This window comes from Natator depressus, chromosome 6 (genome assembly GCF_965152275.1).
Source record: "Natator depressus isolate rNatDep1 chromosome 6, rNatDep2.hap1, whole genome shotgun sequence".
NCBI lineage: Eukaryota > Metazoa > Chordata > Testudines > Cheloniidae > Natator > Natator depressus.
In genome coordinates this window covers 44,644,484-44,667,732 of record NC_134239.1, presented here as the reverse complement: position 1 = coordinate 44,667,732, position 23,249 = coordinate 44,644,484, and the positions used below count along the sequence as shown (strand labels likewise).

The following is a 23,249-nucleotide window of genomic DNA, read 5'->3' as shown; positions in this document are numbered from 1 at the left end:
GACAATTTGTATTGTAACAGTTATAAAGCTCTAACTTTTTGAATCTCAACATCTACTATCATTAAAAACATTTTCTAATTCCCCACAATTTCCTGCAACTGTGAAAATTAAATGGATAAAAAATTTTAGAAGCTTAAAACCCATAACTTTGCACTACTGTGAAAATTTAAATTGATAAAATTAAAAAAAAAATGCTTAAAAATAAATATTGATATCTATTGAAATTATAAAAAAATAATAATGGAATTCCGCTAAGCATATTTGAGCCAAATATCTACATTTGCTTGACAATTAATCATTATTACTATAGAGCCTCCAAGAGTGCAAATCCTGCCAGAGTTCACTATTTCCTGTGCAGTATTCAGATAATATGTTGTTGGTTGTGCAAGACCACCAGTTAACAAAAATAAAAAATTACAAAATATCACTGAATTGCAAAATTTGGTTTATAAATCCACATATTTCAATAGTAATATTAGACAAAAATAATTTATAACATAAATTTACAACTGCTTTTCTCCTCTTCCCTGTCATGCATGTGCTTGCTTTATTTTAATGTACAATTCAAAGCCAACCACTTACATTTTTGTAATATTAAGGCAAATGTAACAGGGCTATGCCATAAAACAAACTTAGTTCCATACTGAATTCTTCTGGGGATTTCTGGGTGTAATAAAAACTTGAATGTTAGGTGGATTTATGATCCTATTTAGTAACACAGGTATCTAGAATATGCGGTTGAAATCAACCCAGTTTCTAAGAGTAGAGTAACAAACAATATTGCCATATTGGCATTCACGAAGGAATTTTCCCCCAGGTCATATTGGCAGAGACCCTGGTTGTTGTTTTTTTGTTTGTTTGTTTGTTTTGCCTATTTCACAGCATGGAGCAAGACAGTCACTGGCTGGTTTGAACTAGAGTAAATGGTTCATTCTCTGTAACTTGAAGTCTTTAAATCAAGATTTGAGGACTTTAGTAAGTCACCCAGCATGGGTAAATTTATGGGTAAATTACAGGAATGGGTGGCTGAGGTTCTGTGATCTGCAATGTGCAGGAAATCAGACTAGATGATCATGATGGCACCTTCTGACCTTGAAGTCTAGGAGAACTTTAATATTAGAGACAAACACACTTACATTTTTCATTTTTATATGAAGTTTGTTTTGTGAGAAATTAAAAAAACAAGAGAGGGAAGTTAAATATTTTGCTGCTTTTTTTATTCCAGCATTTTAAAAGAGTAAACACCTTTTTAAAAGAATTGCATGTTCACTCTTACTGTTGAAAAGTCCAAATCTAAATAAGAAAACTAACCCTAAAAATGCACACAACACAAAATTTGAAAAATAAATCATATTGTTATATTTTTTTTCAGTATGTGTGCATCACTGTCCATATTACCATAATAAATTTATAAATTGGCAAACTGTGACCTATGAACATAAACAGAGGTCATGGGAATGACTGTTTTATTAAAGTAGAGTGCACAAGAACTAGAATAAAGAACTAAATTAAAATGAATATTTCTCATCACTCCTACTTCATTTTTAAATAAAAGATTATAGTTTACTAGACTGTTTTGCATATTGGGGACAAATTCTAACCTCAGATGTATCTGCACAGGCAGGATTTGATTTTTAATGCCCCAGTGTCAGATATTTTAAAAATTCATGATGCTATTAATGTATTAGGACTAATTCTGTAGATGTTCCACACCTATTCAGTCCTGTATATATAATCATAATCACCGCAGAATTGGACCTGTTGTTTAGGAAAGTTCTGTGCATGCACACTCTTCATTTTTGTCACCCCAAATTTACTTCAAATTTTGGCATATTAAAGGTATGCAAAATGGGTAATTTTACTTCACAGTCTTTATCCAAGGTGAAATACTGATATTTCCTGCAGCACAATGGCAAAAATGTCAGTTTCAGCTCTTGGAGTAGAGCAATGGAAACGGGAGTGTGTTTTTTAATTTATTTTTTGTGGTGAAATATAAAGCTCTCCCCTTTCAGAAAATGTCATTAATTCTAGCTTTAAAAAATGCATTTGTTAGTTAGTGAACCCCAATATTTTATACATCTCTTTGTAGTATGTGGCTTTAGGGCCTGATCCAGTTTTCATAGAAATCAATTGGAGTCTTTCCACAGACTTCAATGGGAGTTGGATTGTGGTTATGACATCAGATCTTAAGCTGGTGTAAACTGCCATAATTCCATTACGTTTAATAGAACTATGCCTGTTTACACCAGCTAAGGATCTAGTCTATAGCCTACAGATAGATAACCATTCTTACTTAGGAATATGTGTATTTGTAAGTAAAGAATGTGATGAATTCAGAGCTGTTACAGAGTCCAGTCCTGCAAGTTCTCCATGAATGGGACTTCCATTGAAGTCAATGAAATGCTTACAGGATCAGAGCTCTATTGTCTATGGGATCAAATATCTGTGTTTTTACCAGCTCATTTATTAAATCACTCGATTAGCAGAATATGTACCTGATCATGATGTCCTTGTACTGTCACTTATATCTCCACATTCTACAGGAACAGCAAGATCATACTCTATAAGGGTAAATAATTCATACTTTAAAAGTCTAAAGGTAAATATCTTGCAACATATCAGATAAAGAAAACACATGTCAGAAATTGTCTGAATTCTCCCAGACTTCAGACTAGATGACCTAAAAGATTGTTGTTTGCCTTTTGTCTCTAATTTTTCAGACAGACTATTTTTTGTCTTTTTTCTTTTAAGACTGATATTGAGGAAAACACCAAAATAAATTATTCTATACACACAGAAAAATGTTTACATAATATTTTAATATCTGGTTTAGGCCCACAAAATCTGGGCAATTATAATAACACAATTACCATCTCTAATGGAAATTTTTACTAGAGCTGGGCAAAATTTTGCAGATGAATAGTTCATTTTCTGAAAAAATTCAGTTTAGGGTCTATATAAACTAATTGTGAATTCAAGTTGTCAGGGTTCCCTCCCCATTCTCAACTCTGGGTACAGATGTAGGGACCGGCATGAAAGACCCCCAAGCTTATTTCTACCAGCTTAGATTAAAAACTTCCCCAAAGCACAAATTCTCTTCCTTGTCCTTGGACGGTATTGCTGCCACCACCAAGTGATCTAAACAAAAATTCAGGGAAGGGTCACTTGGAGCCCTCCCCCCACAAAATATCCCCCAAGCCCCTTCACCCCCTTTCCTGGGGAGGCTTGAGAATAATATACCAGCCAATTGCCTTTAATATAAGTACAGACCATACCCTTTATCTTTAGGACACTAAAATCAATCAGGTTCTTAAAGGAAGAACTTTATCATAAAAAAAAAAGGTAAAAGAATCATACCTGCAAAATCAGGATTGAAGGTAACTTTACAGGGTAAATAAAAAGATTTAAAACACAGAGGATTACCCTCTGACTCTGCTTCCCAGTTACAAAACAGGAATGAAAATACCCGTTAGCATAGGGAAAATTCACAAGCTAAAACAAAAGATAATCTAACACATTTCCTTGCCCTTACTTACAATTTCTATAATTTTAAATGGATCATTTCAGGTATGTTTTCAAGAGATGTTTTACCTGCCTGGTCTCTCTCTCAGTCCAGAGAGGGAACAAAACAAAGAAAACACAAACAAAATCTCCCCCCACCCCAGATTTGAAAGTATCTTCTTTCCTTATTGGTCATTTTGGTAAGGTGCCAACCAAGTTATTTGAGCTTCTTAACCCCTTACAGGTAAAGATTCTGTACAGCTGCTCAGGAGAGATTTTATGCTACCCTTAGCGGTATGTTTATGACACAAGTCCAATTTGGTGAATTGTTCTGGCTGAAGAAAATCATTGGAAATGTATGTTTCAACATTTTGAAAATGAAATGATTTAACTTTTTCTTTCAAAACTATATTTCATTTTGAAATGTAAGTAGATGTATTAAAAGGACAGGGTTAAAACACTTGAAAATGAAACCAAACAGGGAAAAAGTTTCAAATGAAACTTTGAAATCAAATGAATCTGATTTGCCCCCTGAACAAAAATACATTATTTGCTCGGCTCTAGTTTTTACTTCTAAGTATTAGAGAGGATACATTCCAACCTTCCTTCATCAGAAGTCTGCAGAATTGAAAATGACCTAGCTTACATGTGAGTTGCAGTACCTGGGTATTCTGGTGCTTCATGTACTTAAGTCTTATTTTTGATGTTGTTCCATTGTGTATGAGTATGGTAACATGCAGTTTTTTATGTTCAACAACATCTGAATTTTGGAGTATTAAACCATTTGTGGGTCATAAAAGCTGTTCCTGGTTATGATATAAGCATGTATAACTTTATGATTTGTTTCCATTCATTTGGTTTATTTATTGCAATATCTAACTACAGAATAAACTATATGTTTATCTGTTTATTTTTTGTTATGAGAGGTTCTCCACAAGCCCCATAAAAATTAACATATAAACCGAGACCCGGGTTTTCTTTGAGCCTATTTACTTTGAATCTCTATAACATCCTTTGCAGGTCTAATGTTGATAAATGCATTGTAGAGCCAATTTTGAACAAAATAACTGCTGCCGTTGCCCTTTTCAGCTGGATACTGCAAACCCTTAGCCGGACTTGACTTAAAAGAAAACTTATTGGGAGAGTAATCACTACTCACATGAGCAAGACTTTTTAAGGTCAGCCCATAAGAGCCTTCATGCAACCCACATATCTACCAAACTCAGGTTAGATAATGACACTTGGTTGCCCAGTAAGATTATAAGACACCATTAAGCGATCACAAATTACACAAAAAAGAATGAATGTAAAATTGCAGAAAAGGGAGTGTGAGTTAAATAGAATCTCATATCGCCTGTCCTCACGTGGTAATTGGCTAGTAGCAGGTAGCATGGAATGTCTCAGTATATACAATGTTATACTCTGAGAATGCAGACAACTCAGCTGATTCACCATTAAGAAGAAACTTTTTCTTTCCATTTTGTAAGTGAATTTAATGCTAATGTAAGGTGTCTGACTGGTGTATTTGCAGGTGTAGTCCTGGAAATTGGAATAGTCTTTGTTCACAAGACAAGTTCAGCAGGAATGCAATTTGCCTACTAATGTGCCTTAGCCTTGATGTAGAGAACTTCCTCTAGATGTAAAATAGTTCAGTCTGGAAATGCATCCTTTAATCTTCCACTGACAAGTGTGCTAATTGTGGTGCTAGTATGTTTCTATTGATGTGGACTTTGGCCCTCACTCAGTTGCACAGATGATAAGTTATAAAGACATGACCAGCTGAGACTGGATTCACACCCTATAGATGTGGGAATCGAGGGATAGCTCAGTGGTTTGAGCATTAGTTTGCTAAGCCCAGGGTTGTGAGCTCAATCCTTGAGGGGGCCATTTAGGGATCTGGGGCAAAAATTGGGGATTGGTCCTGTTTTGAGCAGGGGGTTGGACTAGATGACCCCCTTCCAAACCTGATATTCTATGTGGACAGTCTAGTCACAATCTAGTCTTATCAAGTCTTTCAGAAAAAAAAACCTCGTTGTTTTAAATATACAGTCATGCTTATTAAATCTGGATGCCTAAAGTTAGGCGTGTCACTTAGGTGTAATGGATATAGAAGTATACTAGAATTTATCTCCTAGGCATTAGCCCATTAATGTCAAGGAGATCAATGAGAGTTTAGCACTCTGATAATCAAGCTGCTTATTTAGGTGCCTAATGTTAGGCACCAAAGTTTGACCATTTTACCTGGAGACTTTATGTAACTTGATATATCAGTATATTGAAGAAACTTACTGTAAACAAACAGGAAGACTACCTGTGTGAAATCTATTAACATAGAAGATATTAGGATGATGCTGATGTCAGGAACCTTTAATCTGGCCAATGACAGTTGCCCAATGCTGGACACTATTGAGTATGATAGTTATAACAATGTAAAGAGAACTAAAAGGGCTGGTAATTCTAAGCCAAATCTTTCAGTCGTGAGAGTATATATACTGAGCAAGAGCTGCAAGATTTTGGCCCAGTATTGATACCTAAATAATAACAGTGGCAATAATATATATAGTTAAGGGTTTTTCCCCAAACCAGAATTATTCATTGGTTTTTTTTAAGGAATATTAGGATGAATGGGAAAGTTAGGATAACTCCTGAGATTTAGTCTGAAAGGTTTATGAACACACAATTCTGCAAAAGACTATAGAAGTGCAATTAAGTTGAAGATTTCCGATAGGAATCATACTAATTTAGGGAAGGGATAATTGTCATGACTAACTGAAATCTATTCATAAATGAAGGATTTAACTTTTCTTGATATGTAAGATAATAAAATGTAATGGTATTGCAGAGTAACATTTTATAGTCACTATAAGGGAATTACTATTACAACTGTTAGTGTTGCAATATGGGGTATTTTCAGTTGGAATGTTAACTGTGCTCAGAATTTGTCACATGGAATTTTCCTCCATTGTGGCCTGTCTGATCTCTCCTTCCATCACAAAATCCTGACTTTGCAAGAGTTATTTATTATGGGCCAAATTCTGCCACTTTTACTCTTGTTGAGTCACAATTTAGTGAGTAGTCCCATTGAATTCAGTTAGATTACTCAGGAACTAAGGTACTGCTCCATTTGGGCAATAGTGTGAGAATCCGGTCCTGTGATTTTAGCAATCACACTTATATTCCTCTTTTCTTTCAGCTTCATTTCATGGGACTATTTTCATGGCAGATGCAAAATATTTCCCCATAACTGTAACTGCTAGATGCAAATGGCCTGATTAGGATTATATGAGAATCTGGCTCTACCTTTTAGGATTTTAAATAATAAATGTGCACACTATTTTTTTTGGTAGCAGTAGTTATTGGCTTTTTTTTTTTGTACTGTGTTTCTTTGCTGATTGTGAGAGGTAGTTTTTCTGAAGAGCAGTCTCCCTTTCTAAATTCAAATTGCAGGTGCAAAATTCATGCCTACATTTTTGCTCCTATAACAAAAAAGGGGGCTCATTCCAAGTAGTTGTATCTCTGACTACCATACCCAATTAGCAGTTTAATTGCAGATGTAAATTAGATAGTTGTAAGAGTAAGTACTCAGATTTGTGTCCTGGATTCATTTTGTGGGTACAAAATACAGATGCAACTTGTGGAAACCCAGGCCTTAAAAAATAGCTGTAGTTCGGATGTCTTGACCCTCAGCCATGCCTCCAAAAATATAATATATCATAACATGAGACGCAATCCATTATTTCTTGAACACACAAAATTCCCATTCACTTCAATGGGAGGAGAGTTTGGGGGTGCAAGGAATACAGGATCAGGCAAATCTGAAGGGAGGAATTGTCATTGCTGGGGAATTAAGTAGATTACCTGGTAGATCTCTTCCATCTCTAATTTCTATAAACTGAGTTCTGACATCCCTACGTAAGCACATCTCTAATGGAGGGAGTCAGGGACTCTTGCTTATATAAAGACTAAGCACAGACATAGAACTAAACCCTATGATTATGTGATAACCTGAATCTCTAGATTGAAGAAAATTATCATCAGTTTTTATCTAAATGCTGACACTATGACAATCTTTCATCTTTTGCTCTAAAGTATTCTTGTTTTATTTGACTTGTGGTTATACTCTGAAGGGATATAACAATATGTAGATTTTGACAGAGCTCTACAAATCATATGGAGTTTTAATTAAATGTGTCAGGGACCAGGTTCATAAATATACAGTTAAGGACTATATTTTTAATTCTCACTTTAAAAAAGGGAAATTTGCGTATGAGGTATCTAAAGGGTTTGTGTTTATATCTTAGAGTAAGCACTCGATTGGGCCATTAAGCATATCCTTGAGTAAGGGTGGACATGGTAATTGCTCTTCCAAACGAGCTACCTTGGGAAGGAATTGCAATTCGGAGAGTCATTTTGTAAAGCAGTATGCTATTAACTTCCTCCTAAGTGTGCTACTTTAACTTGGCCAAATCCTGCCACACTTGCTCGACAAAACTCCTATTGATGGCAGTGGGAATGGGGTCTGAATGAGGTCCAAAAGATCAGGCCATGAATAATATAAGCATTGACTTTTTTATTTTGTTTTAGTAATTTAGAAAAAATAAGCACACTCTTGCTTTCATTTCAGGCTTATAGTTCATTCTCATCCAGCATATTTAGCTATGGTGGCAACAAAAGCAATGTGCAGCTGGGAGCACAAATCTAACTTGTCATTGTTCCAGTTTGCAGAGGAATATCAGAGAGCTGAAAAGTTGGTTGCCCAGAAATCCAATGAAGCTTGACAAAGAGGCCCTCCCTGACCTGGAAGAGACAGATTGTTACACAGCACCCTTTAGCCGGGCGCGGATCCACCAGTAAGTGTTGGTGTTGGGAATGCAGCAGCAGAGGTCCATGTTCACATTTTATTTTCTCATTTCTTCTCTCCAGGTGACAGAAAGGCAATCATTAACAGATGGTCACTGACAAACACATGGTGTCAGGTTTGCTGTTTCCTGTTGGTTTTCTCTTAGGGCCATATTCTGTCCTCTGATACTCACCATTGGCTTCCATTGATGGCTGTTCAGCAGTAGAGTGTAGGGGCAAAATTTGGCTCCAATAGAGCACATGCTATTCTGTCTCCTCTTACATTATTAAACACACATACTCCAGATTTGTTTTTGCATATTCAACAAACAGCTGAAACAGAAGGAAATGCCTGGGAACAAGCTGAAAACAGCAACTTTGGATTTTAGCCAGCTGTCTACGCAACAAATGCTCCTGCCTCAGATATGTATAGAAGACCCTTAATCTTCTATACGCAACCTAAAAACTGTAAACATATCTGTTCAAGCTAACATATCATCTCTGCTTTTGCTGTACTATGGAATAATGCTCCTTGTTTATAATGCAGAACGCAGTGATAGACTTTAAAATGATTTTAATGTATTATGCCTCTTTTAGCTTTTATTTAATCTTAAGGTAAAGATTTTAATAAAGTAGAATTAAAGCTTGAATTAATTCTCTTGAATGGAGCCATAAATTCATGTGAATTCTAGTGGAGAGCACATGATACTGGGAGCAGCTAAATTCTAATCCCACCCAGTGATTCACTGTGTGGCATTAGACCAATCACTTAGGCCAAAAATTTCAAGTATTTTTTCACACACACAGTCAACCTGTGGAACTCCTTGCCAGAAGATATTGTGAATCCCAAGTCTATAACAGTGTTCAAAAAAGAACTAGATAAGTTCTTGGAGAATAGGTTCATAGATGGCTATTAGCCAGGATGGACAGGGATGGTGTCCCTAGCCTCTGTTTGCCAGAAGCTGGGAATGGGCGACAGGAGATGGGTCACTTGGTGATTACCTGTTCTGTTCATTCCCTCTGGAGCACCTAGCATTGGCCACTGTCGGAAGACAGGATACTGGGCTAGATGGACTTTTGGTCTGACCCAGTATGGCCATCCTTATGTTCAAAACTGTCACCTATTATTAGTGCCCAACTTGAGATATCTCAGCCCAGATGGTGAGTTGCACTAGAGTTTCACTTATCACAGAATCACAGAAATGTAGGGATGGAAGGGACCACAAGAGGTCAAAGTCCATCCTCACCATGGTGGGACTGGATCAAGTGTACTTATACCATCCCTTAGGTAAGCTGCCTTTCCAGCAATTTTATGACCCTGGATTGTGCTGAACATCTGTAATTCCCATTGACTTCAACTGGACTTGAGAAAACTCAGTATTTCTGAAAATCAGGCCTGACGTATTTCTAGTTGGACACCCAAAAACTGAGGCATCCCAAATCACTGGCCACTTAATGAGAATTTTTGTCTTAACCTCTGTGACCATTCTCCCATCAGTAAAATGGGGACGATGCATGCTATTTCTCCAGGGAGCTGAAAGGACTCTTTGAAGATGTAAATCACTGCATCTTATGTAATAACTGTGAATTACTATTATATATGTACTGTATCGTAAAAAGAAACTGTTGAATAGTTGTGCTTCGAAAGCTGTGGATTACTTTGAATATGAAAAGGCATCAATCATTTTAACAGCTTTACAATAAACAACAAAGACAGCTTCTTCAGCAACTCCACAAGAAGTAGAATAGTGCACCACATGCTACAGAGAACGAAGTATGAAGATGGCAAATCAAAAATGGGTAAGAATTCTGATGCTTAGAAAAAACATAAATTGGGTCTCAAGATGAGTACTAATATCTTTAGTCTATAGAAAGAAAAAGTATTCATTAAATAAACTAAATAAATATTGTCAGTATTCATAGTATGACTTATTCAGTCAGCAATAGAGCTGATTGAGCATTGCCAGCTGCTATTTGTTAAATAATTCAGTGAAAATCAACAATATTTTCTGATTAATGGGTTCATAAAATATTTTATAAATTTGATGGATAAATAGATATTCTTGTTTAGACAATGAAAGCATTTGTCTGTAGACGTGCAATGTTGTATTATGCGTTAAATTCAAACCAGTAGTATTAGCTCATTAATACAGTAGTAGTCCTCATAGACGATGAAAGCTTCTTACGGTTCAGCTTCACTTCTGATTAGCTGTTAGAACAGTTCCTGTCAAAAAGTATAAGTACACTATAATATGTTACTTTGCATTTTAAGAATTTAATATTTGTTTTATGCTTCATATTTCGGAGGGTACTATTGTTCACAGCAATGATCCTGGTTATAATTCACTCATCTTGTGGGGAAGCAAGTGTAGTTTATACCAAATATTGTAGATTTCCCAAAGCATTTGTTCAATTTCCTCGAAACACCCACTGAAGAAAAGCCAAACTTGTTAATATAAATGCAAGAATATGATATTTAAACCCCAAATATTAGAGAGCTAAAGTTATAATAACGTTAACTCGTCCACCTTGTATGTACTGTATATATATTTAATAGCCTAACTAGTAATGGAAGGTGCCATAGATATTCTAGATGAATTCTTGTCACTTTGAGAATCTTAGCTTCTGTATTTCCTTACATTTTGTCTATGCGTAACCTTAGCATTGCATTAGCCTTGTGGGCCAGAACCTCAAATCTACAGCCAAACTGGAAAATTGCTGGGAAGGGTGGGCAAATGTGGTTTAAAGGTGTCCTTTGCATTACTTGATCCTGCTGCTGCTCTGTGTACTTGTCCTTGCTGAGCTGTTAGTGAAGTCTCTGAGTTAATATGCACTAGGCTCCAGCTGCTAGAGGAGGCTGAAAATGGGTGTAACACAATGCATCCTGACCACATACCTTTTTCCCTGCTATGCCAGCAGCAGGGAAGGGAGGGGTACCTATGCTATGCTGGCTCTATGCCACCTGGAGGATCACTTTATGAGTGTGATCATCCTTCCTGGTCCAGTGAAACCAGTTTTAAGCCTAAATTATGCCTGTAGTGCAGCACAAAGCAGCTATACCAGACCAGAGTATCTGGCCCAGTGACAGGGTTGTGTTTCATGGGAGGGATGCATTTAATTCCCCCCATCTTTTTTTTTTGTTCATTTGAAAATTTAGGAAAAATAGAAACAGCTGCTTTTGAATGTTAGCTATTAAATGACTTTGATATGAATGTGGGTTGCAGTGAATGGGGTCAGTTATGGGTTTGCTGCTGCTTTCATTTGCCTGGAGAAGTGTTCCTGGAAGGAAAGCAGCAGCACACCTAAAAAAAACATGGACCATCATCAAGAAGAATAGAGGACAATTGGGACCCAAACCTATTTCCATTGAAACCGATGGCAAAACTCCATTAAGATCAATGGTAGCAGATTCAGGGTATGTCTTTGAGAGCACAGCAGTCTGACCTGTTGAAAGTCCTGATTTCTTTGGGGTTGTCTGGGAGACTGTTGACTTTGGGTACCCCCATCAGGGTTCCTGAGTAGTTGGTCTGAACTTCCTGTTTTTTATGGTAGGGCAGTTCTTTGGTTATTGCGTAGAGAGGGCCTCATTCATTGAAGAGCTGTCTTAGAGAACCATAGGAGAAAAGAGTATAGAGACTAGCCACAGTAAGGTTAGAAGTTAGAAAGAGCCATGAATATCTTTTGGGAGAAAGAAGAGCCACAACTCCATGGTTAATGACAATGAACAGTTATTCTACTTGTGCACAAGACTGATTATTTCCCTTTTTAAAAATAGTAACCCAATTATTTAGCACTGTCACATTTCCTCAATTCATAGGCTGAAATGCAATAGCTCTTGAAACAGCATGTATAAAAATTGATATTGAAACTCATTTTTTTCTTCTGCTTAGGTATTAATAGATTACTCAATAATGGAACATATGAAGCTGCATTTCCACCACATGAGGTAGCTGGTTTAGTTTTGCCTTAAGTGTTCTATTTAAAGTAAAAGTTATTTTAACATTGAGATCCTATTTTAGCTGTAAATTTGCTTTATGATGTTTTTATTTTACTTTGCATTCTGATTAGGCTTTTTATTTATAACACTCCTTACACTGATATGGGCCTAGGTTGGATCTTTATCTAGTCCAGTGTACAGTAATAACTTTCTGGGATGTTCTCCCACTGATTTAGAACGGTCCTGTATTAAGTACATTTTTAAATGGACATTGTGTGTGGAATTGTTAAAGAGATTATAAATTGTTTCAATTAGCTCAAATTATTGTTGCATGTTAAAAAGTGTTCTATTTTTTCTAATTTGCTTTCCAGTGGATCAAATACAGGGAAACTGATACTAAAATTTGCAGTGCAAACAATTTCTGTATAGTTGTATAGAACTTTACCTTGAAAATAGTCCCATCAATAAATTCAGGATCTGACATAATGCCCATTTAAATCAATGAAAAGACTCCTATTGATTTCAGAGGGCATTGGATCAGGCCCTAAATGGCTGAAAGAAGGAAATAAGTCATAAGTCTTTAGTCTTCTTTCTAATTAAGGGCAGAACTTTACACTGAGTTTCATGTCATGATCAGACAATTTGAAACATGGACAGTGATGACTCTGAGACATGATTGCTTTACCTGAGGATGTTACACACCACATTGTGTTTCAAAGTGACTTAAACTTCCCAGGTTGTTGGTTAAAGAACTGCTCTTGGTATTAACACTTTAATTCAGGGGAGCATAAAAGAGCAGTACTCTGGACATACCATTCACATTTTCATTATTAATGCTTCAGCTAGATTTTATTGACTTTAGGGGAATACTAACCGTTCCAGTGGAAGAAAAAAATCCTCATAACTGTGAAAGCTTTTTCTCACTTCTACAACTACACTCTCTCACATGGTCTCACATATATGCTTCTTTTTATTGTGTAAATGATTGTCTGTAGTTATATTGCAGATTATTACTTTAACAAATCATATTAGTGAGCCATTATTTTATTGCAATTGCAATAAAAGGATAAGCACAAGGACTTGCATGAAAGACTAGGGATAAGATACTTTTTATTTTTAATTTCCACCCCACTATGATACAGTAAGTTAAAAGTTCAACTCCAGTGTGAGTGTTATTGTGTTCATATTTTGCTGTGGCAAAAGAGTGAAAAAAGGAGAAGAGAGAGATTCTAATAAAAATATCACCACAGTTCTACTTTATTTATGGCACCCATTTATGCCAATCTTGCTTGGACGGATGGGTGGGTAAAAGGCTCCTCTTTAGGTAGAAAACCACATGGGCCAATTTTTATACTGAGTTACACCTATGATTCCATACTGACTTTGGGATTGCCTGGGCGTGACAGAGTAGAATGTGACCCTTTACTATGTTTCTGTCTTTTTTTTTTTTTAATTGACTCTTCCTTTAAGCACAGAGTTTGGAAGTGGGGTGAGGACATGTAGTGGGGTAGACACCGGCTCCTGCCCTGAGGGGCTTAGAACAGCCCTGGAGAGGGCTGGGGCTGTGGGCTAGAAGCTGGGCTGATTGCAGAAGTGGCTGCAGCTGGGCCACGCCCCAATCAGGCCGCAGCTGGCCTGTATAAGAAGGCCAGGGCAGCCAGGAGTAGACACTCTCTCTCTGCCTTTAGAGGAAGAAGGGCCTGGCTGCTGGGGAGCTTGAGAGAGTACCTGAGGTGGAGCAGGGCTGGGGGAAGGCCAAAGGGGCCTGGGAGCTCTGGCCTGGAAACCCCCCAGGCTGCAGGCCTAGAGTAAGGACAAATAGGTACTGGGGTTGTATGGGGCAGCCCATGGGTAGGCAGAGGCAGCGGTCCAAAACCCTTCACCTGTGATGAGTGGCTGATACACTGCAGTCTGCCCAGGGAGCAGGGGCTAAGTGAGGACTGGCAGTAGCCAAGGCTGAGGTGAAGTGGGGATAGTGGGTGGGGGGTTGCCCTGGGTGGGGAGACCCTGAGACTGAGGGGTTACTGCCAGAGGGACAGCACCCCAGACAAACTGGCACCGAGTCCAGGAGGGACATGGGGGCCAGTGGCAAGATGGATCACCGGTCTGCAGAGGGCGCTCCGGCACCTGGTGAGCTAATTCCCAAAGACGACTAGCAGGAGGCGCCGCAGGGATGAGTCCGCTCCTCTACAGGACCGTTTGGGAACTGTACATTTACATTATAGGGAAGTGAAGGTTCACAAACTCAAACAAGCTTGACAAATCTTTTAAAAGAGAGAGAGAGGAATCTTTAACTCCACAAGGTTCAACAATGTTTGTGACTGACTGTTAACCTTGAAGGGGACATCTCTGAATTGGCTTTAAGAGTCATAAAGTCCAATCCTCCTGGGCCTCCTACCAAGGCAGCCAACTGTGCCTCCCCTCCTGCCTATGGAACTATGATTTGGTTGGCTTGAGCAGTCAACCAGTGAAGTGGATTTCATGCAGTACTGGACTCCTTTCTGAGATGGTGAACTGTAACCCTTTGAGCCAGTTGCTGGATCATTGCTACTTCACTTTTGGGTGAAGGGTAGCACTCTCCAGAAAGGAAGCACTTGGCTGAATGGGATAAAAGACATTTTACAGCAGGATGGAAGCTGGTTTCCAGTCTTATACATTGAGTTCTCATCTTTTCCACATCACAATATATCTCTTCCATTGCTGGCCCTCCACCAGTGGCAGGCTCATAAATAATACCACTTGAGAAGTTATTATCAGATACATTTTACAGTTCACACTATGCAGGAACACTAGTGTTTCTCAGCATGTACATTTTGTGATGGTGAAAATTTGGTGCAGCTTGCTGCTACCATGGCCTAGCTGTAAGTCATGTCATGCCCTTAAGCTGTGCTGGGTCAGAGAAGAGAGGATAAAAGATGCTTTTTAAATAATGGAAGAATATTTTCAAGAAAATGACTGTAACAATGACTGGGGTTTTGAAATTTTAAAACGAATGTAACCTGGGGTGCTTCAGAGCATTTAATGGACTGTATATTCTCTTCAAACTAATGTACTAAATCAGTCCATACTTCATAATGCCATTAAATGCAAGAGAATGGCCACTAGAATTCTATGCCTTACTAAACGAAAACATGGCTTAAACCTTATGGTGAGAGTAAAATGAATGTAGAACCACAGAAGATTGGTGACTTCAGTTAGGAAGGGCCTGAAAATTCTGCATCATAACTTTTTATTTTAGAGTATAACGCTGTGCGTTAAGCTGTAATGGAATCCAGACAAAGCCAATCAAAGTGTTTGGGTAAAAATGAATTAAATGTTTCTTTTTATTCCTCTCTGATCGATTTTGTGTTTAATGCCTCAGGGAGCCATTTGTGGGGACAAAATAGTACCAGCTCTGATCTTCTTGTTTCCATCATCTATGAAAAGGAATACCATAGATAGACAAGGGACCTGTGTGATGGAATGAACCCCCGTATTCACACTATTGCAATAATCTTTGTATAAAAGTTATTACCGATTCTCTCATTTTACACTTGTAAATCAGAAGTAACTCCATTAAAATTATTGGAGTTAGCCAGATGAAAGGAATTGGGCCCCATATTAGAAATCAATGGAATTACACAGGAGTTATACAAAATATGTCCACATATGTGGCTCTTTGGAACTTAAAAGCATATGAAGAATATAAAAACATAAACAAATGACCATATATCCAGGACCTACAAATACTGGACCTGAAGCCATGCATTCCCACTGGAAAGTGGTGGGGATCTAGTTAGTCAGGAAAGAGTACTTTGGCACTGGTCTTTAAATCTGTCCTGGAGGAAATTCGTCATTGCAGAGAAGTTTGTAACCACCTCTACTATATCAGGCTTAACAATAAACTCAGGATTGCATTTTTTTTTAACTATTAGTAATAAATGAACCAATACATCCATGTCATCAAAAAAGTAATGTCCTTATTTATATTTGAATCCAAATGCCATCTTTTTAATGCCTCTTTTTTTCCCAGTGATGCAGAAATATCTTTTTATTTCTTTCTGTGATTCAGGGAAGCCACAAGAGCAGACATCCCATCAAAACACATGGAGCTCAAAATCACAGACACCTATTATATGAGCGCTGGGCACGGTGGGGGATGTGGTACAAATACCAGCCTCTGGATTTAATCAGGTACTCATACAATGTAACACAACTTTTTTCAATTATGTGAAAAGCTAGGCAGCAGTAGACTACCCATTCTGCTGAAAATTACAGGCATTTTATATTTATTTTTTTTTAAAAAATTGAGCAAAAATGTGTCTTTTTGCTTTATTGATATAGTTTAGCTACTTGGTATTACAACGCATGGCCTCAGTCCTGCTAGTTGTTCAGTGTTGGTGGATCCTTGTTTAGTCTTACCGACTCTAATGGGGTTCCTCATGGAACAACTTGCAGATAGGAGGCCTAAGGCATAGTTCTGCAATCTGATTGGCACAAACAGACCCCTACCCCACCCAGAGACCTTTTGAAATCAATGTAGTGCCAAATGGATGAGGGTTTATAAGAGAAATGTTGACAAAGTTAAAAACAAAAATCTAGTTACAATCAATGTTGGAATGTATGTATGTATCATTTCCTTTACCTATTTTAGGATTATTAAAACAAAAAGAATTTTAAAAAATAATTTTTCCCTGTAATTAATGCTGGCGTTTGCTTTTTGCATTTCACTTATTTTGGACAGTGAATACAGACAAGTCAATTTCATTTCTGCTTACTGTCAGTTTCAGGTCCTCATCCTGCAATCTGATGCATGTGGGTGGGCCCTTATGTCCCTACAGAGTGCCAAGGAAGACCATGGGTATAGGGGTCCTTCTGTCCTGACCAAATTGTAGGTTCAATGCCTTACTTTCTAGCCATGTTCACTGCCATCTCAGCTCTGTGGCAACTTTTGGCCCATTTTTGAAGAATTAAGGCTGAATCTTGAACTCATGTTCCCCAAGTAGTACCACTTTGCTCTAACAGTAGATTTCGGTGACAATCCAGCATATGTTGTTTTTTTTATAGTGGACTACATGCTATGTGAGAACAGGCTCTTTGTCACCTTCCTTGTCAGGATCCCAACATGGGCAGTCATGGCCAAGGGTCAGAGCAGGGGCATATCTGAGGCTGGGAATACCAGAAGAGTTTGTAGGCAGGTCCAGGCCAGGGCTCATACCATGGGTCATGGTCTGAGTCAGGAGTCAAAGTCCAAATCAAGCTGAGAATTCAAGAGCAAGGAGCAGGAACAGTAACTGGAGCTACAGAAGATCCACACTGTTGCTGAGACACTTCCTGGAACACACCTTGGGTTTATATAGGGCAGGGAGTCAATCAGGAGTCATGGAGCTGCTGTCTGTCAAACCCTTGAGGCAGAACTTCCCATGTCTTTCTCTACAGTGGGTCATGGGAAGTGTAGTGCAAGTTGGTTACAGCCTGGAGATATCAGCTGCATGGTAGCTCTACAGGCCTGGGTTCTGTAATTTTGTTACACAAAAGTATTTGCATAACACTGTGTCTAACTCTTCTGAGTTTAATACTAACAAATATGCTGTTTTATAACTTCCTACTTTTAACAGAGCTGAAGTTACTGACTCGTCTAAATCATTGCAACAGCGTAAAATTGTAGTGCACTCCAGCTGTTTCCTTATGGGATATGTGTATTGGTTAGACTGCAATTAGTGCCACTAAAGTATTATGTCAGAATTATATAAAATTGCGTTTTGGACAAGTGCTACTAAAAAGACAGCAAATGAAAATAAACTTAGTAATTTCCTTTTAGGATTCCTAAAATGCTGTCAAGATGGGCAAGATCATTTACTACAAACTGTTTGTTTTTTGCTGTTTCACACAGGCGGTATTTTGGTGAAAAAATTGGTCTTTATTTTGCTTGGCTGGGATGGTACACTGGAATGCTCATTCCTGCTGCACTTGTCGGGCTGTTTGTTTTCCTTTATGGATTGTTTACAATGGATTCTAGCCAAGTAAGGTATGATGCACAATAAAATCCCATTTTAAAAACCACAAAAGACAGTTATTCTTGCCAGTTCCATTGTTGAAAATGTAAGCAGCAGCCAGGCACAACCTAAACCAAATGTTGCATCTCTTCAATCAAACTTTAAACATTTGCTAGACTTACAGCATTTCATAATATTCAAACTGAGGACTCAATTATATTATCAGCTACATCCCCTCTCTATAACCATTTACATCAAAAACTGGACATTTTTCGTTCACAGTAGCTAAATTTATGGCTGCGTTTGCAACATTTCCAACTCTGTGTACAAGCAAATACAGCAAATACTGTGTTGAAGATAAGTAATTGCAAATGACCACCCATTAATCGTTCTCATTATAGTGAGGTGAACTAAGGAAAATTCTCTCTCATGGTCTCATGTGGACTGGAGTATGGGATTGCATATAGATCTGGGTGCATCAGTGAAGTTCCAGAACTTCAACCTCCATCCTTCTGTGCAAACCTTTCCCACCAAAAGGGATGATGTTATTGAAACGCTGAACCTAATTCTTCTCTCAGCTACATTGGTGTAAATTAAGAGCCAACTCCTTCGTAGCCAATGGAGTTACTCATTTAATACTGGTGTAAGGGAGATCACAGTCAAGTGCTGTGCAACATGAAACCCACTGAAGTTTCAAAGTGATTTTCCCCTGATGTGGGCCTGTCCCAGGAGGAGATAATGATATCAACTTAAGAAATAAGTGAAGAGAAATCGTGCTAAAGCAAATGTCTGATATGTTGTAAGGAGAACTATTTCTAGAGAGACTTTTCTTTCCAAAGCTTTCCATTAGGAGTGATTAGCTCCTCAATGCAGAACGCTAACCCATGGGAATAGAACATAAAGCTTAGTCTGTGGTTACTACTACTTTGCATGCTCAGACTGTTACCTTAATGGAGCAAAATTTTGTAGAAAATTAATGCATTTTAGCCTTTGAACAAGGAGCACTTTACCTTTCTTGAAATTGTCTTTATCCTGTACTTTACAAAGTCTTATATTGTCTCTCCTGCTGTGCTTAATTAAAGCTTTGTCAGGTTTCCTGCTATAAACCAAAATGTTCAGATTTGACTGTTTCAGATAACATTGGATATTATGATATCAGCCAAACACCATGTATTTTTATTAATATTATATATTTGATTGTATTGAGGTGTTTAACTGTTTTTTCCATGTTGTAAGTTTGAAAGACAAACCCACAACATGAAATTGAGTCATTAAAACTGAGTTAAAAGTAGTTTCAGGTACATCTGCCCCCTGTGTCCTCTTGCTTATTTTTCTAGTTTTACAATCAGATTTTCCTATTTTTAAATGCTTAGGGTTAGGGTTAGGGTTACCCTTGCTTTATGAAAGACCCATCGAAACAAAAGAGGAAACTGACCCTCTGCAAGAGGAACCATGAACACTATCTACATTGAGGTGCCAGAATGCTCAACACAAGTAAATTAGGTCATCTAGGAACATGACTTTTATGCACAGCATGGCAATGACAGCAGGGATAGAACTCAGATCTTCTTGCTCCAAAAGCACATGCCCCTAGCATTTGAGCTGAAGTATTTTAGCTGTTGATAGTCTGACACTTAGCCCTGGTCTACACTGGGGAGGTGGGGTCAATCTAAGTTACGCAACTTCAGCTACATGAATAATGTAGCTGAAGTTGACATACTTAGATCGACTTACCGTGGTGTCTTCACCACAGTGAGTCGGCTGCTTTCGCGGCGCTGGAGCACAGGAGTCGATGGGAGAGAGCTCGGGGGTCGATTTATTGCATCTAGACTAGATGTGATGAATCGATCTCTCCTGGATCAATTGCCTGCCGATCCAGCGGGTAGTGAATACATATCTTTAGTTAAGCAGTTCTAATTCTATACAGTAGAAGACAGTGATACACACATAAACTAGCCCATTCATTACAATTTATCCCTGCCTATTCTGGTGTAGGGTAGCAAAGATTAAACAAAATACTAGTAAACTAGATTGTGAAGACAGCAAAGAATCCTCCATTATCAGGAAGATGGAGTAAATGACCTCATAGGTCTTTTCCATTTTTATATTCTGTGGTTCTAGGATTATTTAGTTAATGTTTGTAAAACACTTTGAAGAGGATAAGTGCTGTATAAATGCTAGGTGGTGGTAGTAATTTATTATTTAGTTTTGCACTCTGTAGACATTACATTACACAAACACAAGGTACATCACAGGATACTGGCTGAGCTGTTTTCTCCAAGACTATGTTTTTATCAGGATGAAAACAATGAGAATTTGGAATTTTAATTTTGCGCCAGGGCATTATGTTAATCTGACAAATTGGCACATTACCCCAAAACCTATTCAAAAAATTGATTATTTGTTACAATACCAATTGATGCCAGGTTGACTTTTTATTCTAGTAATGCCCCTTATCAGGAATGTGCAAACTGTAAATATCACTTTGGATTTTGCTCATAAAACAAACTGTTTATGGACATTTAGTGACACAATTTGTTGTTAATTTCTCTGCTCTATGGTCACCAAAGTGTTTCTGTATGTTTGTTTTTTAAAAACCCTGCTCAGTGATCAAATTAGCACTTTGCTCAGTAGTGTCATTTCAACTGTTAGGGTTATGTAAAAGTCTGCTATTTGGGAAATACAAATCCTCCCTCTAGTGGTTTAGGAGCAAATTTGATCATTTTGCTTTTTCATTTTATCTCCATCGTACCATTTACTTGCACTGCAAAACTGATGCACAGGTGAAAAAATGTGTATCACCATAGAGTGTGTTGTACCTAATTAATAAAGAGAAGATTGTACAGTAATGAAGTTTCAGGCACATGCTAGAGTTGATGTATTTAATACATGGATGTCTGTCTTAAGTCTGAAATTTAAAATCTGCTCTGTTCTGAAGTTAGATGGTAATTGAAAAACAAACCAATCTTTTATACGGTATAAATCTCTCCAACAAACGTTAATATATGGCCCACGTTTTAAAACATGTTTTTCTCACTGCTATCAGCAGAGTAGCTTGGTGAACCAGGGGACTTTTCATTTCCCTGTGACAGCAGATGGGCAAGGCAGATCATTCCATCAAAAGTCCCGTTCTTTGTTGCCAGGGCTCAGCACTAGTATTAGGGCTGCCACGAATGGTAGCCTCAGCCTGTGATTTCTAGTGGTGACAGCTAGTTCCTTGATTCTGTTGGGAGATGGATGTTGCCATATCAGAAAAACCAAGTGGATCTGTATCAAATTACCTTTGACACACAGTCTGAATTATATACTTTGGGCCCAAATATGCACAAACAAAGCTGCAGAATTTCGACCCATATTTTTTGTTTTGTTTGTTTCTATTGTGGTATATATTTAATGATAAAGTTGCCCTTTCTTGACCAGGTTGTGAGGCGGATTTAAAGTGTGCAACATATTGAAGGCCCTCCTAGCTCTTAAAATTCTTTCTTGGACTGTTGATTTATTGCAGTTAATTCACATGATTAACTCAAAAAAATTAATCGTGATTAAAAAAATTTAATCACACATTATACAATAGAATACCAATTGAAATGTATTAAATATTTCTGGATGTTTTTCTACAATTTCAAACATTGATTTCAGTTACAACACAGAATACGAAGTGTACAGTGATCACTTTATATTATTTTTATTACAAATATTTGCATTGTAAAAGTGATAAAAGAAACAGCATTTTTCAATTCACCTCATGCAAGTACCATAGCGTAATCTCTCTTTATCGTAAAAGTGCAACTTACAAATGTAGGGTTTTTTTATTACATAACTGCACTCAAAAACAAAACAATGCAAAACTTTAGCACCTGTAAGTTTACTCAATCCTACTTCTTGTTCAGCCAATTGCTAAGACAAACAAGTTTGCTTACGTTTCCGGAAAATACTGCTGCCTGCTTCTTATTAACAATGTCACCTGAAAGTAGGAACATGGCAATTTTGTAGTCGGCGTTGCAAGCTATTTACATGCCAGATATGCTAAACATTCATATGCTCCTTCGTGCTTCGGCCACCGTTCCAGAGGACATGCTTCCATGCTGATGATGCTTGTTTAAAAAAATAATGCGTTAATTAAATTTGTGACTGAACTCCTTGGGCTCTATTTTACCCACATTCTGCCATATATTTCATGTTATAGTAGTCTCAGATGATGACTCAGCGCATGTTGTTCATTTTAAGAACGCTTTCACTGCAGATTTGACAAAAAGTAAAGAAGGTACCAATGTGAGACTTCTAAAGATAGCTACAGCACTCGACCCAAGGTTTAAGTATCTGAAGTGCATCCCAAAATCTGAGAGGGATGAGGTGTGGAGCTTGCTTTCAGAAGTCTGAAAATAGAAACACTCTGATGCGGAAACTGCAGAACACAAACCAACAAAAAAGGAAAAGCAACCTTTTGCTGGTGGCCTCTGACTCAGATGATGAAAATGAATATGTGTCTGTCTGCACTGCTTTGGATTGTTATCGAGCAGAACCTGTCATCAGAATGGACACACGTCCTCTGGAATGGTTGGTTGAAGCATGAAGGGACATATGAATCTTTAGCACATAAAGCAGGCAGCATTATCACTGCAAATGTAAACAGACTTGTTTGTCTGAGTTATTGGCTGAACAAGATATAGGACTGAGTGGACTTGTAGGCTCTAAAGTTTTACATTGTTATATTTTTGAAGGCAGTTTTTTTCGGTATATAATTCTACATTTGTAAGTTCAACTTTCATGATAAAGAGATTGCACTACAGTACTTGTATTAGGTTAATTGAAAAATGCTATTTCTTTTGTTTTTACAGTGCAAATATTTGTAATAAAAAATAAATATAAAGTGAGTGCTGTCCACTTTGTATTCTGTGTTTTATAATTGAAATCAATATATTTGAAAATGTAGAAAATATCCAAAAATATTTAAATGGTATTCTATTATTGTTTAACAGTGCAATTAATCACTTGAT

General features: G+C 37.6%; 1 protein-coding gene across 2 annotated transcripts in view; it reads left to right on the top strand.

Annotated features, from left to right (window-relative positions):
• ANO3 (anoctamin 3) overlaps positions 1 to 23,249 on the top strand; it is a 364,404-nt gene that overhangs the window by 277,645 nt on the left and 63,510 nt on the right. For both annotated transcript variants that reach the window (XM_074955170.1, XM_074955171.1), the window contains exons 8-12: positions 8,220 to 8,351; positions 10,034 to 10,140; positions 12,231 to 12,286; positions 16,329 to 16,450; positions 18,150 to 18,284. In XM_074955170.1, coding sequence (XP_074811271.1) covers positions 8,220 to 8,351; positions 10,034 to 10,140; positions 12,231 to 12,286; positions 16,329 to 16,450; positions 18,150 to 18,284 — 552 coding nt within the window. The remainder of the gene's footprint in view (positions 1 to 8,219; positions 8,352 to 10,033; positions 10,141 to 12,230; positions 12,287 to 16,328; positions 16,451 to 18,149; positions 18,285 to 23,249) is intronic.